General features: G+C 38.2%; 1 protein-coding gene across 1 annotated transcript in view; it reads right to left on the minus strand.

Annotated features, from left to right (window-relative positions):
- Nucleotides 1–12,380, minus strand: part of RAB3C (RAB3C, member RAS oncogene family) — a 336,699-nt gene extending 324,319 nt beyond the window's left edge. The window contains exon 1 of the mRNA XM_043985980.1: nucleotides 12,185–12,380. Within this exon, the coding sequence (XP_043841915.1) occupies nucleotides 12,185–12,208 (24 nt within the window). The 5' untranslated portion in view covers nucleotides 12,209–12,380. The remainder of the gene's footprint in view (nucleotides 1–12,184) is intronic.
- Between the last annotated feature and the right edge of the window lie 4,748 nt (nucleotides 12,381–17,128).

Below are 17,128 nucleotides of genomic sequence, written 5' to 3' on the forward strand. Positions count from 1 at the left end.
TTTCAACTCCTTCATTTTACAGATGAAGAAACTGATGCCCATGGAGTTAAAATGATTTGCTGAGCACACACACAGAAAGGATCAGTGGTGGAGCTCACACTCCCAGCACAGTGTTTTTCCTACTCATCCCTGTTACTGACTTGGAAGCTTAGCAAAAATCACAAAAAGCTCTTTTTTCCTTTCTCTTATCTTTCAAAGGAGTATAATCACTACCTCACATGGTTATTGTGAGAATAAATGTGGCCATGTGTGCAAAAATATGGGGGGAAAAACTTCTCAGAAACTAAGGGCTATATATAGATTTAAGACAAGGTATTAGTCAGAGCAATTCTCTTCCTGTATTTCCCCCTAGCTTTCTCCTCCCCCAAGGAAGGAACAGGAATCATCTCCACCTTCCCTGTTCTTTTCTGGGATCCCCTGGCAGGCAATGCTCCCTTAGCCTAAGTGTTTCACTCCTAGCACATCTGAAGGCTCTCCAAGGGTGTGGCTAAATTTCACCCTGACAGTAGGCATCCATCCTCCAACCCCAATTCTCTAGAATGTGATTTTTCCTCCCTGTGTTGGGGAGGCATACCACTATGCAAATCAAATGTGTCCTGGGAGATTTTTTTTCCTCCCAAGAGCAACCAGTTCATTGTCTCCTCCACTAGTTACAAGCTCAGAGTTAAGACAAATGGCAGCCTATAGAAGGAGATGAAGGCTCTTTTCTTTCCCTCCAGGGATAAGTATGCCCTTGAAGCAGAGAAAGCCAACCACACCATTTCTACGTCAGTGATTAGATACGTTTTAGTAAGTCACTTTAAAATATAACACTCTCTGATTTTTGAATGAGAGTTAGCATGAACGACCTCATCAAGGACATGAATGACTGAATGGAAAAAGACATGGGCTGACCATGTAGCAAGAAGGAGGGGTGACAGATGGACAGCCTGAGCACTGTGATGATATTCAAGAAAATCCACAAGAACAAGGAAGAGGCTTCAACACATTAAATGGATCTCTTATAAAATGGTTACTGAAAAATATAAACAAGAACCACACAAGATAAGAAGGCACGGGTGGGTTATGAGTTATACCAGAGGAGAAAGTGCCTACAATGATGCCATCATTGAAGGAAATTTTTTAATGTATATTTTACTGGTCAAAGTTATGTGTGAGAAAGAGGAGAGAGAGAGAGAGAGAGAGAGAGAGAGAGAGAGAGAGAGAGAGAGAGAGGGAGAGATGGAGAGAGAGGGAGGGGGAAGGAGGGAGAGAGGGAGAAGGAGAGAGGGAGAGGGGAAGAGAGGGAGAAAGGGAGAGGGGGAGAGAGAGAAGAGAGAAATGAAATGCTAACAATAAATCAGTCAATAAGTATTTATTAGGCACTTACCCTGTGGTACAAGGAGTTGTATTAAGCACTGGGGATACAAAGAAAGACAAAATGATTCCTGCCCTCCAAATGCTTATATTCTCTTTGTTATATGAAAGACCCAATTTCCTCCCTTTCAGTTCAGGGTAATGCTTATTTCATGCCTAGGCATGGAATTTCCACAGCAAATGAAGACGGCCTTCTGGGATCATGGAATTTATTTGAGATGGAAATAGAGCACTCCACCCAAGAAGCAAGAAGGCAAGGACTTTAGTGATTCATGACTGTTTGTAGATAAAGGTTTCAGGATTTAGGGACCATGAAGCCAGGCTCTTGAATCTTGAATCACTTCTGACTTAGGGCTTCAGTCACAGAGGCTATGTCTACTTATCATCAACTCATTCCTACATCTTGCTGCACATTTTCTTTTGTAGTGGTAACTAAGGAATTAAGTTAGGCAGTAGGCAAAGAAAGAAAAAAAATGAAGTGGTCCCTGCTCCCAAGGAGTTTACATTATAATTAGGGAGTCCACATATTACACAGGACAAATGCTAAATAAAAAAAAAGTCATTTGAAAGAGGGAGTTAATAGGACCAAAAGATCTAGAGCTGGAAGGGACAGTAAAGGGAATCTAGTCTAGCCCTCTCATTTGACATCTGTGGCAACTGAGGCACAGAAAAGTTAAATGGCTTGTCCATAGTCACAAACATAGTAGATGTAAGAGGTAGGATTTGAATCCAGGTCTTTCTGACTCTAAGTTCAGTACATCATATACTATCCCTAATGTGCTGCCCTAGTACATTATCAATTGGGCAGATAAGAAAAGGTGATGACTTTAAAGCACTACTCTAATGTGAAATGATAGCTGGGACTAGAAATGGGCAGGATAAGGTAGATCTTTTCCATAAGTTATGCCACTAACTTTTAGAAGACAGGCAAACTGACTAAGGTGGGGGAGTGTTCATGATATATAAAACATTCTGCTTCCTTTCTTCTCTCACTTCAACTACTAACGTAACCATAAAATGAAAGCTAGTAGACCATACTGTATCAACTTGCGCTGCAACAGGGTTCAATACCCAATGCTGTCCATCTGACACTTTACCAATGTAATGAACACATTTTAAAAGTAAAGTAAATAAAAAACTTTAAAATCATTATTTCTTTTAAGTTCCAAATATGGAATATAGCCAGTCACTACATTTCTCAATGTTCTCAGAGGCAGCTAGGCGGCACAACCGATAGAGCCTGAGTCTCATGCCAAGAAGACCCAAGTTTAAATCCAGCCTCAGACACCATCCAGCTGTGTGACTGTGGGCAAGTCACTTGACCTCTTTCTCAGTTTCCTTAACTGTAAAATGGGGATGATGATGATTGTGGTGGTGGTGGTGGTGGTGGTGATGCCTTTCTCCCAGTGTCATTATGAGGATCAAATGAGATGGCATTTGTAAAGCACTTTGCACAGAGCCCCCATACAGTATATAGGTGCTTAAGAAATTCATATTTCCTTCCTTGCCCTTTTAAGGTTAAAAATCCTTAAATCTCTCAGTGATGCCTTTATTTTCCATATGCAGATGTCACAATCAAGCAAACAAAATCTGGTATGGTGAATGGCCACAGGTGCAAATCTAAGGTCAGAAGCCCTAGATTCAAGTTCCCTGTCTCTGACATTTTTTTAGGTATGTGGCTTCACCTCCTTGGCTTTCATTTTCCTAGCTACTAAATAAGATGGTCCCCAGAGTCCTTTCCAGTTCTACTGTTGTGCGATTCTAGGAAAAGATACTTGTTCTTAATCTACAATGACTGAGTCATTCTCAATGATTTCCAGCAATTACAGAAAATATATATAGTAATTCCTTTCCTTAAAAAAGTTCCTTTCTTCCTGCAATGGCTCATGGATTTGTTTCTTTTTGTGGAATGATATATGCAACCATGGGTCCCATTCTTGCCCAAAGGTATGGTCAAAATAGCGGTAAGGGTGGGGTAGGGGCAATAGGACAGCCAGACAATTTGGGGGAAGCTTTCTTCAAATCTGGGCCCAGGAGTTATGAAAGTGAACACTTAAAAAAGGGCCTCCCCACAAGTTGCTGTTCTCCCTACCCACAGATTGGTCAGACAAACTGGCAGGAAAATGAAAACAACACCTGTAGCTGCATGAGCTCACCAGGGTTGTCTCTTTAAGATAGGGAGCCACAATGCCCAGTTTGCCTGGATAGGTGAGATTCTGAAAAATGTGAGTGATCATATCTCACCAGCTATAAATGGGAACAATTCTGCAACCTATGATTCAACCTTAACCTTGCTGTCTTTGTTCATAAGTTGCCCATCGGAACCCACTACTGAATCAGGAACTCTTTGTGCTGCCAGAAAGTACACTGTTGTGGTTTATGGTCACCCTCAAGGTCGATTTATTTAACTGTCTTCGGAGATTCTGATTCTCTAGCAGTCACTCTTTTATAACATAACTGAAATTTCACTCCCTTCTCCTTCCCCAACCACACCTCTCCATTCCCCACACTACAATAATAATCATAACCATAGTCTGGGCAGGGGGACACAGGAGAAGGTTTTCCAAATAAAACTATGCAGCAATTTTTTGTTGAAAGGGCATTTCTAGAAAAGAAAATCAAGCTTCAAACAAATAGACTTTCCCAGTATTATCTGAGAATAAGCACTATATTTTCTCCAAATAAGATATGAATTGGATCTAGATATATGATCATTGGTAAAGGGGATCCCAGGTGAGAAGACTCCCTCTACTAATGCAAGTTAGTCTCTTCTCTAAAACCTTACAGTCTTAGAGAGTCTGGAGCACTGAGAGATTAAGAGATTTGACCAAGATCACATAGCCATTATGGATCAGAATTTGGACTTGAACCCAGGTCTTCCTAGCTATAAGGCAGAGTATTTATGACATAATTATATATTACATAGTACATGAAAAAACCATAACTTTATCTTAAAGATTTCCACTAAAAAAATCTCCATGTCAAATACTATTTATATGCCCATTCCTATCGCAATTTTTATTGATATTTTAAAAACAATACAGGTATTCCCCTGGAAAATATCTTCAGAGATTTTTATTGTAAATATCTTTCCCATCATAATCATATTAATAGGGCTGGACTCATCTTTTACCTCCCCCACCCCACCATTTCCCTACTGGGGCTATTAGGACAATCCTAGTTTCATGTAGGAAGTTTTTTGGTCTCTGTTAGGATGTGTTCCCTTTCAGTATTCTCTAGTAACAGTGAAACACTTGCAATTTGCCTAATGATCTTTCCCTTGTTGATGTTGTTTAGTCATTTCAGTCATGTCCAACTCTCCATGACCCCATTTGGGGTTTTCTTGGCAAAGATACTGGAGTGGTTTGCCATTGTCTTCTTAGATTAAAACAAACAGTGACTTGCTTAGGGTCAAATAGCTAGTGAGTGTATGAAACCAAATATGAATTTGGGTCTTCCTGACCTCCAGGCTCAGAATTCTATGCACTGAGCCATCTAGCTGCCTCACACACACACACACACACACACACACACACACACACACCACATATAGATATATGTGTGTATGTTCCCCTGACACCCCACCCTCCGCCTACTAGAGAGTTGGTTAAAAAACATTTACTAGTTACTGCATTTTCTGATATATACTAGCTGTGTGACTCTAAGCAAATCACTTAACCTCACTGAGCCTCAGTTACCTTATCTGTAAAATGAGAGTAGCAATGTTTACAATATCTAACCTCCCTGGTTTAAGCCTCAAGTGAGATAATGGATGGAAAGTGATTTGCACATTTTAGCATGCTATATAAATATCAGATATTATTACATCACCTCCCAGCATCCATTTTGGGGGTCATTTTGAAATAGGCTGAGGGTGAAGGATCTGAGAGGGTCTTGGTTATTCCTAGGCAGAAAGATGCCTATGAAGACATTCCTTAGAGAATTGGGACTGCTACATCTCAGAATGGAACTCAAAGCAAATTAATCCACAGGAAACTGAATTCAGGACACTGCTAATCCTGTCGTTCACCTGGTGGTATTCAGCTCTGTGTTGGGTCATCTCAATGTGATACATAATAAGGTAGGCTCTGAAGTTTCTCTTCCTATTGGAGAAGGGAGTTCTTCTGGACCTCATTAGACACCATGGTATAGAACAAGCCATTGAAACAAATTTAAAACAAGTCAGTTTTTAAAAGCCATCTTTGGAGGAATAGTTAAACTTTAAAACATTTTTCTCATTGTCATAACCAAATAACTTTCTTAATAAAACTGAAAAAATACTCTTATTGTTACACATGTTTACTTTTGACTGATTAAAAAATTAACTTGTAGCTTACATCCTTTTTTGGAAAACTGACTATTTTCAGCTCATTGCCAAAGGAAAAAAATGGGTTGACAAAGTTAGTGGAAAATGAAAAGATATGTAAATCAGATAAATTAAAAGGCATTCACAGAGGGTCTTTTTTTCTTCTTCAAGAAGTCCAGAAGAAATGATAAGAAACACAATGATTATTGTTTTTCTTATTTGCATTTGTATAGTGTCTTCCCTACAAGAAACTTAATTGAACAGTATGCTTTTTTAAGGTTCTCATGTCATGTATTATATAACATTTTTAAAAAAGGCTTTCTAAAGCTTTGCCAGTGTCCACATATCTTAACTCAAGGGCATCTGCCTATTTCAATCTATCACAGGGATGTGTGTATTTCTGAAGTAGGAGACATTAACACTATGTCTGTCCATATACTTATTATAAACATCCCTAACTCTTAATGACTGTGAAATGATGAGTATGAAATATTTTGGTCTGTATAGACTGATGCATCTATAAAATTGTGTTTGTATCCAGTGAAGTGGTCCATCTCAACCAAGAGCAAACATTTAAATGCGCGCGCATGTGCGCGCGCGCGCGCACACACACACACACACACACACACACACCCTCTGTGAATACAAGAGGAATCTACCACCTAGAAAGTGGACAGAAAGAGGAGAATATGCACTTTTAATGCACGGGAAGCCAGAATTGTGGGAACGTCCTCCAAACTTGCCCGAAAGGAAGAATTTAGCAACTGTACGACAATTCCTATTCTTAGTCACTAAAGGACAATTCCTTTTAGGGGCAGAGAGATGGAGTTACTTAGGGATAACTCTGACAGTGTTTCTTCAGTAACAGGTAAATGGGGGAGATACTGAGGAAATAGAAGTAGGAAAATGTCCAGCTTTTTAAAAATGGAAAATATAATAATAGCTTACATGAATACTATGTTATGGTCTATAAAGTTTTTATATACATTATCTCATTTGGTCCTCAAAGCAATCATGAGGTTGGTGATTTTATTACTGACGAGGTCACTGAGGCTCAGAGATATTATACAACATCCATGATCATGTCACTAGTAAGCATCAGAAGTAGGACTTGAACCCAAGTCTTCTTGACTACACAGTCAGCACTTTCATCTCTCTGTCATAGAGAGATGCAGTCTTCAAACAATAAGCCAACAAGTTTGAGGTCAATTACTGTTAAAATTATCAGAACAGATTGTTGAAGTTATAGTTTGTGAACACTTAGAAATTTTTTTCTATCGGTCACTATATATTCATTGATGACAAATCAAGTCAGACTAGTCTCGTTTTCTTTCTTTTTTGTGAAAAAGTTATCAAACAAATAGATCAAGGGGATGCTATTGTATATCTGAATTTCATCAAGGCATTTGATAGTCTTTCCCTTTACCTTGGGGGACAAGATGGAGACACATGGTCTGAATGATAGTACACTGAGGTGGATTTGAATGTGGCTGGATGACTAAAATCAGAAGGTTATCATTTACATCAACATCAATAAGTCAATATGAATTTGGATGGATGTCTTTAGGGGAGTGCTACAGGGCTCTGTCCTCAGCCCTCTTATTTAACATTTTTATCAAAGACAATGCTTAAAGCATAGATGGCACACATATGGCATTTGCAGATGATATCAAGCCAGGAGGGGTATTGGATATGTTAAATGACAAAATAGGAATCCAAAAGGGCTGAAGCCAATAAGATGGGATTGAATGAAATTTGAAGAGAATCATACATGTAGGATGGAGGAGATCTAAGTAAAATACCAGTTCATGTGAAACAGATTTCATATTTCTAATTAACTATATATTCAACATCATTCAACGGTGTAATACGGTGTTATAAAACAACACTAATGTTACTGGTGTGAATAGAAGCATAGTGTCCAGAACAAGGGAGGTAAGAGTCCCCCTGTATTCTGCCTTAGTCCATATAGAGAACACTGTATCTAGTTCTAGGTGTCACATTTGAGAGGGGATATTTACAAGTTGAATCATGACCTGTGAAGGTAGAGCAGTATATTCAAGAGAATAGAAACCATGTAACATAAGGATTGGTTGAAGAAGCTGGATAAGGATGCAAAGATCTACTGAGAGAGTAATGTGATAGCAACCTTAACAGCGTATCACATGGACAAGGAAGTAGATGTTATCTACTTGGCTCCAGAAGGCAAAACTGGGACCAATGAGTCAAGGGAAGCATATTTTACTTGAAGGCAAGGAAAAACTTCACAATGATCAAATCTGTTCCAAAGTGGAATGATCTGCCTTGAAAGATGATAAGTTCCCTTCCATAATGAGTCTTCAAGTTTTAACCAAATGACTGCCAGGAATGCTGTAGAGAGGATTGTGGCTTAGGTATATATTGGACTAGCTGACTGCTGAGATACCTTCCAACTCAGAGATTATCTAATTTTATATGTGTTTGAAAACCAAAGTTCCATTCCTCATCATTTTGTAGGTAATTTGGAAACTTTCCTGTCCCATGAGGAATTCCATACTTTAGCTATTAGTAAATATTAATATTTTCATTCCAAAGGGCATTAAGATTTTTGAACATGAATTCCTTTGTTGTTGCCTTTTTCTGTGGACCACAGGGGTATTAGCTAGCCAGCTAGCTAACTAGCTAGACAGACAGACAGACAGACAGATATATGAATGGATGGATGGATGGATGGATGGATGGATAGATGGAAGGATGAGAAAGGAAAGGCAGACACACAATCTATAGAGTCACAGACAAAACAAATTCACGTTCAAAGATCTTAGTGTCCTTTGGAATGAAAATATTCATACTTACTAATTCCTACAGTGTGGAATTCCTCTCACTAGGTCATGACCTCTCATAGGAAAGAAAAGCTGCCAAGATCTGTCTGTCTGTCTCTCATAATGATTTTTACCCCCTTTTCATAATCTTCTCACATATTTATATATCTTTCCAGTTTGCCTCCACTCCTATCTACAACATTTTCTTGGTACTCTGCCCGGTGGTTCAGGGATTAGATTATATGTGAAACCAAATAAGATACTAATTTGCTACATACAATGAGGTCTCCTCATATCAGAAATGGGCCCCAAAGTGCCTTAATCTAAGGAACATATTTAGGGAAAAACCTTAAAAGAGTACTCAATCCATCAGAAACTTTAAAAAATTTCATCATTTCAATAAATTCAGTGGCAAACTAACTGAAAATGGAAATTTCAGATGATAGATATGTTTGTTATAATGGATGTTTCACCATCATTTATCTCTTTTCACAAGCCAGTTTATTAAAGTATTTGATGTCCAGGAGATAAAAAATAAATAGATTTATAACCAATAGTTAATAACAAATATAAGATTAAAATTCAGTACAATTTAATATGGGGCAGAGGTTTGGGCCAATTCTTATTGCTTCTGAAACAATTTATCTTATACTAATATTAATGGCTCACAATTCCCCACATAGTGTTCATATTAACCTGAAAATTTCCACTAAATTTGCTCAACATGGCTCCTGTCCTACATGTTACCAGAACTTCTTTATTAGACTTTTTGCCTCACATTTAGAACCTGGCTCATTCTCTGTTTCCTAATGATCTCTAGGATTGATGCACTGAACTGAGAAATGCAATAGCCATCATTTAGATGCTGGGTGCTTCTCTAACACCAAGCTTCTGAATTGCTTCCTTGCCTCACCCCTTACAGCTATTATTCTGTGCTGTTTAAGGAATTACAAAGGAAAAACAGACACAAAAATCTATGTGTGCATCATGTTTTCACTAGCCGTACTAAACAATAGTTGTTGTTCCATATTATTATTCTTTAATTTCTCTCCACTTCTGAAAGAATTAAGGCTCAGAAAATATCCATATATCTAAAACAGTTTAACTTGATCCTAAATAGACACAGCAAAATGTTTAAAGTCATCCAACAATGAAAAAATCTCACTCATTTTAAGATGAGTATAATAAGTAAATTCGGAAAATTTACAGTTAGAATTTCATTTATGTGTAGGATTACCAAATCAACTCAATTAATGTTTTTCTCTTTAAAAAGCAGAAATAAAAGCCTCTTAGGAATAGAATAAAACTATCAAGTCATGTTTTGCTTAGGACTCATCTTCTTGAAGGCTAAATAAGAATAATTCTAGGTATATTTTTAAAAACATCTGATCATGTAGTACTGCCTTTAAATGGAAGCAATAAGTAAAACCTCAACTAATTGTCTTGATTACATTTTCATATATTAAAGGCAACTGACTATATAATTATAGTTTGAGATTCTGCTTGCTTAGACATAATTTGTCATTTTTCACGTCAGTTTTTTAAAAAAGCTTTTTCTTTAAATGATTGACTTTCCATATCATCACATGTAATCAATTGTTATTAGCCAGATGAGGAGAGGAAAGGGAATCACTGACATAACAACTGATTTACAAGTTAATTTGAATCAAGATGTTACCTTTAACAAAAAGATATGAAGAAAAATAATTTTTTGATTTCTCAAAAATTTCAACTTAGCTCTATTATGGTTTTTGCCAGCTTCAACTTTCTTCAAAAAACTCCTCTTCAACATATAAAATGAATCTTAAGTTATGTCTCCACCCACAAGCTATTCCTGTATTCTCTGATCTTAAATTGAAAATGAACTAATTATAAAATTATGATTAGTAGACTGAATTCCACTTTCCTTATATAATTATAAACTACATATCCTGATTTTTAAATGTTTAAATATAAATGCATTTTCCAACACATACTAATTTCATACAATTAAGTCTTTCAAAATACAACCCTTCTTGATGTCTGAAGCAAATTCTGAAGGAAAATCACAAGAAACATGAAACTGGTTACATTGTTTTGTCCTTTAATTAAAAATGTAGGTGGTAAGTATGACTTGTAGCAGTTATCTTGAAGATTTGTTCATAATCAAATATTATTGACAGCTTGTGAGTTTGACAGTTCTCTGTGAACTGAAGATTGTTCATATATTAAGATGTTTCGATTATAGCATACTATGCTTTTTATTTTCTGCAGAGACTTTTAAAATTTTCAGTACCAAAATGAAAACAATGTCACAACTAGATATTTAAAAGGATAAAATACACTGCTGCCACTTGCCTCTAAATCAAAACTTCAAAAACTCATAAGGTGATAGTCAGGGCTTCCGTTATATAACCTTTCAACAGACAATGAAATGTTATTGATTTTCCATTTTGAAGCCTAGCCAATGTACCTCAGAATAAATAAGCAATAAAATAAATTAAAAGTAAATGAAACCATATGTTAAAAATCCTGAGTTCACAAAGAGAACAGTTGGTGGATGTTTAAATTGGAATTAAAGTTAAATATTTATGTTGTTTCATTTGGCAAACAGGACATGTTCATTCTCAAAGGAGACAACACATTCCAAATGGTGTGTTCCGTCCATTCTTCTCTCTAACCTCATTCATAAAGCAACCATTCAGTTACGCAATGGGATAACCCATGCTTAATGAGCACCGGTTGATGTTTAATGTTAATTGCTATGCATGCAAATAAGCAACTATCACCCATTTTTACACCTAACAATTTAAGAAAAAACCCACATGAATGTATATCTACATGCCTGATCAGAAAGAGCAAACATATGTAATGTTTGAAATAGGGAACCACAACAGACAATTGAACTGACACGAGGTATATGAATAATCTCAGGCACTCCAAAGTGTACAAAATGAGTAGGTTGCCTGAGTAAAGGACATAAAAGACTGTCTCTCAGATTGACCAAGCCCTACAGTGTTTGCAAATTTCCCACTAGTATTTCCTACGTGAAGAAAACAGATATTCAGGAATGTGATCTCTTTCATCTTCATGTCTGGGGCTCTTAAGGAAGTGGAATTGTGTGAGCTGATTGCAGTTAAGAAATTGTACCTGGACCTGGCTGAGCATCCCTTTAAGTGCCTGCATTTGTGTGGAGAACACCAACTGAAAAAGCCAGGGATGAGCAGTGGGATTAATGCAAATGCATTATTGCTGCATTCTTCTGACTTTTGTTAGCTGTGGTTTACATGCTAGACATGCACTATTGCTTTCCCTGCAGAGCTCAGGAAAATAATGAATACCCTATAGACCCAACAAGACAAACAGTTTTAGTTACAATCACACTATGCACAGATGATTCACACTTTGCCACAATGTCTGAGCCACGGAGTATGTATCATTTCTGCCAGTGGAAGCTACAAATACTTCCCTTCTAAAGGTCGGGCATAGTTTTGCGCTCATAGAAAGAGGAGTTAAGAAGAAAGCATCTCTCTCTCTCTCTCTCTCTCTCTCTCTCTCTCTCTCTCTCTCTCTCTCTCCCCCTCTCCCTCTCCCTCTCCCTCTCCCTCTCCCTCTCCCTCTCCCTCCCTCTCCTCTCTCCCCCTTCTATCTTATCTCTCCTCGCTCTTCTCTCCTGTCTCCCCCTTTTATCCCCTTTCCCCTTTCTCCCTTCTCTTCATGCATAACACTTTTATAGACCAACCTGCATGGGCGCTTCGTGTCTCATTGTCAACAACGTGTCCTTCCTTTATCTCCGTCAAACGCTGTGCTAGCTCTATCTAAAACAGCTCTAGATTTAGCGGAGTGATCATGCATGCACAACACACCCGCTCGACACACGCTGAACATACACTCTGATGTTTGCTAACCGGCTTCAACATCAGCACCGGAGCTGTCCCTCCTGCTGCACACGCGTATTTACCAAGGACCCCGCTGTCCTCTGGGAGTTGTAGTACATTTGCTTTACTCTTGAAAGCTATTCAAAATCAAACACACTAAAAAGTGAACTACATTTCCCAGCAAACACTTAAACAGCTTCTTTTCTCTTGCTGGCCCAGGCCACTTAGCCTTTCTCCTCCCCTCCTCACTATTGCCTCTCTAGCTCCCTTTATCTCCCCCTCCCATTTCTTCTGAATACACTGGAGAAAGTAAATCCATCTCAACCAAGTATAGAGATATTTAATTCCCATCATCTCCCCTCTAGAAAACACATTTAAATTCCAGGTTGGCTATTTTACTTCGTATCAAGTCTCAGCACAAATCAAGTGTGCTCTCCATATGAACACTTATTCCAATCTCGGAAAGTTTGTACAATTTCCTTGGGATGAGCAGAAATGTTTGCAGTTTTGTTCATTTCGAAAACAAACCTTTGAGAGAAACAATATTAACTACCACACAAACACCCTAAAGAAAAAGATCCTCACGCGCACTCAATAATCCATCTCCACAATATACACAAGCCGGAATAAAAGGGTCTTTCTTAGCAACCATTCCAGCTAGATCCTTCTGAGGAAGTGTATCCTCCCCACTCACCCACTCCCCTTCCCTTCCAAGCCCCAAAGTCTTACCTTTCCGTAGCGTTCCATTCTAATCTGAGGTTGGGAGGTTCAAAAGTAAGCCCCTCTCTGGAGTGGGAGCCGGAGTCTCAACACAGGAAGCAGAATAGAAATTGAAAAGCAGAACACAATGGAGGGGGGGGGGGCGGGAGGGGTATGATTGCGGTGTTCAAATGGATGACTTTTTCCACTGAAGAAGGCAGCAGTGGTATATTGAAGTGGCAGCTGCAGGAGAACGGATGGAGAGTCTCTTAGGAAGTACAGCATAAACGATAGCATTAGTACAACCCCCCAGGCCCTCCCCCAGTCACCTTGTACATTCATTAGCACACAGAGACACCGACCACAGGCTTTGAGCTGATAGGGCAATGGACGATTTACCCAAAGCAAGGAACATAAATGAATGCATTAATCATCGTAGGCCAGAGGCACAACCACAGAAATGCACAAAACAGAAACTGTTTTTAATATAACTATTAAGTTATCCTACCCTATCCTTAAAACAAGATTACCCTTCCCAAAATAAGAATCATACATAACCCAGTCTGGTCCAATTGTTCAAAAAGTGATTGTCAATTCTTCCCATTCCCTTCTTCCCCCTCCATTTATTAAACTCCGTTTTCTTTGTTTTTCCCCTCAGCTAACAGATGGTTTATGAGTGCATGTGTGTCTACATGTATTAAATATCTGAACCCTCTTTACTTACATGTAGTTCATAGGCTTATATTACACTTCATAATTTTAGAGCTGGAAGGGATCTGAGATATGATCTATTCCAACCATCACATTTTACAGGTGAAGTAATTGAGGCACAGAAAGGTGAGGTGATACCCAAAGTTGCTCAACTACTACATAACAGAGCCAGGGTCTGAACTCAGTTCTTCTTCATTCCAAATCCAGTGCTCTTTCCATAGTCTTAGAGAAAGCATTAATGCATCCTACAGAACAAATCACAAATCAATCTAAGAGTGACCTCCTGGATAAGGTCACATGAAGGGAGATAGGGCCACATTAAGAAAAGCATTAACTCATATATGTCTCATGAGGATGCCTGGGAACAGTATGACCAGGGGTGGGGCTGGGGGAGGGAGACCATGTCACACAGTTCTAGAAAGGAAATGACCCCTGGGATTTTTTAAAGTCCAGTCCCAGAATGTTCAATTTTCCAGTTTTAACTTAGGGATTCTAGTTGCTTTAGGTAAAGGTACATTATGCTGAATATTTTAAAGGTACATTATGCTGAGTATTCAAAAGATACACAGGAAACTACTCACTTCATACTTTGGGCTTACATGATAGCTTTATCAATTCCATCCTTCTGCAATTAAATTAGTGAGTAGACAATATAATAAAAAACAATTTCAATATCAGTGTGATGCTTAATGCTCACAAAATAATAACTCCTTGAAAATTCCCATTCTTGGGGTTTTCTATTAAAGTCAGCATGAATCAAGTCTTTGTAATACTTTTTCTATAAGAAATGCATTTATTGTCTTTAATAAATTGTGAATTTATTGTGAATACCATTTATAGAAGACATTTGCTATTCAAGAGTAAAACGTCTGTCCAGGTCATTTATGGCATACCTTTTTGTAGTACCCAGGTTCCCAGTATCCACCATAGAGAATGTCATTAAATTTCTGACCTGTCATACCTATCTTTTGTATCTCCCATACCCAAGGATTCTGAAGTGTTGGAACACACACACACACACACACACACTTTTAAATGACAAATGATTAAGAATTTACATTCTTCCAGTAATCTCTTCTCGAATCTACATTATGAAATTACTACATGCCTTGGTTTTTTATAATGCCTTTTAATTTATAAAAAAATTAACAATGAAAAATTGACTAAAAGGTCTGGGCTAAAAGGTTTGAATCTCAAGTAGCTTCCCTGAATTCCTTTTTTATCTTCTCTAGCCTCAAACTGAACTGCCCCCTACTGGGCACTCAGGTTGAGGGGAAGAAAGGGAAAGAAGCATATGGCTTAAAGTCAGACACATATACTAAAGCACACCTGGCCTCCATCTCTGAACAGATGAAGGCAGTTTACAACTGATTATCTATTTAGATTCAGAAGAGAAACACTTTTATTGATTCCCTCTGCCTTTGCTTAGTGGCCTTATCTTTGGATCAAAAAATTTGATCGCTAGGGTATTTTTCATGTCTGTAAATATCAGAATTTTGTTGTTGATCAGGCTCTATGAGCTCAATCATATTCACAGAGTGGTAATCTGCATTTAACTGGTCCTATGCAAAGGATTAAAATGTTAGGATTTCTCAGGTGAAAAGATGATGCAGTTGCATGATCCTAACCAGGCCTAGTCTTATGCATTATGGTTCCATAGTGAATAAAGAACACCTCTTGACTTCTGTACTAAATTATCAACCTTTCCTTGAAGTTCTGGAAGCAGGAAGGAAGTGGGGTAGCAGAGCAAAATCAAAGACTCCTAGCCATCAAGACCCCCAAAATTTGGCATTCTTTAGATATAGGATATGACCAAAAGAATAGAAACCGATACAAGTGCATGGTGATCAGTAATTGGTAAGCAGAGTAGACAAAATTGTGAAGTAAGTAGTCAGTTCAAGCCAATAAGCATCTATTAAACTCCTACTATGTTCCAGACATTTCACTAATTGGTGGGGATACAAAGAAAGGCAAAAAATGTTCCCTATTCTCAAGGCTAATGGGGGAGACAACATGTAAATAAGATGTATGATATGATATATATGCTATATCTATATGCTATATGTGTGTTGATGTGCACATACATATTATATATGTGTATGTATATACACATACACAAGCATACATATATAAGAATCGGAGATGAGGAAAGAGACAATCTCAGGCATGGGGGATAACCAGTGAAAATACCCAGAGTTGGAAGATGGAGTGTTAAGTGCAAGGAATAGCAAGACCAGAGTTGGAGAAGTATTGAGTATATAGATAGGCTTCATATGGAAGAAACTAGAAAGTTAGGGACACTTTTCAAAAATCAAACAGGATTTTCTATTGAATCTTGGAGATGATATGGAATCAAGGTAGTTTGTTGAGTAGGAGGGTGGCATGGTTAGAATTCTGCACTTTAGGAAGATCACTTTGATAGCTACGTGGTAGATGGGCTGCAGTGTGGAGATACTTGAAGCAGAGAGACCTACCAGAAGGTTATTATTGCAAGAGTCCAGGCAGGAGGTGATAAGAATCTGCACCAAAACAAAAACAAAAACAAAAACAAAAACAAAAACAAACCCCAAAGGGGCAGCTAGGTGGCGCAGTGGATAGAGCACCGGCCCTGGAGTCAGGAGTACCTGAGTTCAAATCCGGCCTCAGACACTTAACACTTACTAGCTGTGTAACCCTGGGCAAGTCACTTAACCCCAACTGCCTCACTAAAAAACAAAACAAAAAAAACAAACAAACAAAAAAAAAAGAATCTGCACCAAGGTAGTGCTAGTGTCAGGAAAAAAGAGAAATATACTAGAGACATTATGAAAGTTTTGGCAACTGATTTGATATGAGGGATGAGAGAGTGAGGGGTCAAGAATGAGACCTAAGTTGTGAGCTTATGTGACTTGGATGGTGGTGCCCTTTATAATAATAAGGAAGTTAGGAAGAAGGAAAAGTTTGAGGAATAGGAGAAATATGAGTACTAAATAGTGTTTAGATATGTAGAGTTTAAAATGTCTATGGAACATCCAATCCAAGATGTTCAATAGGCAGTGTGACATGTGGAATTGGAGGTCAGGAGGTAAGGGCTGGCTAAAAAGATCTGAAAGTCATCACTATAAAGATGATGATTACAGGGAGCTGGTGAGATCATCAAGCAAAATACTACAGAGGGAGAACAGAAGAGTGCCCAGGACAGAGTCTTAGGGAACACTCATTTAGCAGGTATAACCTGAATGAAGAACCAACAAAAGAATCTGACAAATAATGGTCAGCCAGGCAAGAAGGGAACCAGGAGACAACAGGGTCACAAAAACCTAGAATGTCAAGAAAAGGGTGGTCAACAGTGTCACAGGCTGAAGCGAGGTCAAGAAGGATGAGCATTGAGCAAAAGACATTAAATTATAAAATTTGTC

The sequence above is a fragment of the Dromiciops gliroides genome, chromosome 1, assembly GCF_019393635.1.
Source record: "Dromiciops gliroides isolate mDroGli1 chromosome 1, mDroGli1.pri, whole genome shotgun sequence".
Classification (NCBI taxonomy): domain Eukaryota; kingdom Metazoa; phylum Chordata; class Mammalia; order Microbiotheria; family Microbiotheriidae; genus Dromiciops; species Dromiciops gliroides.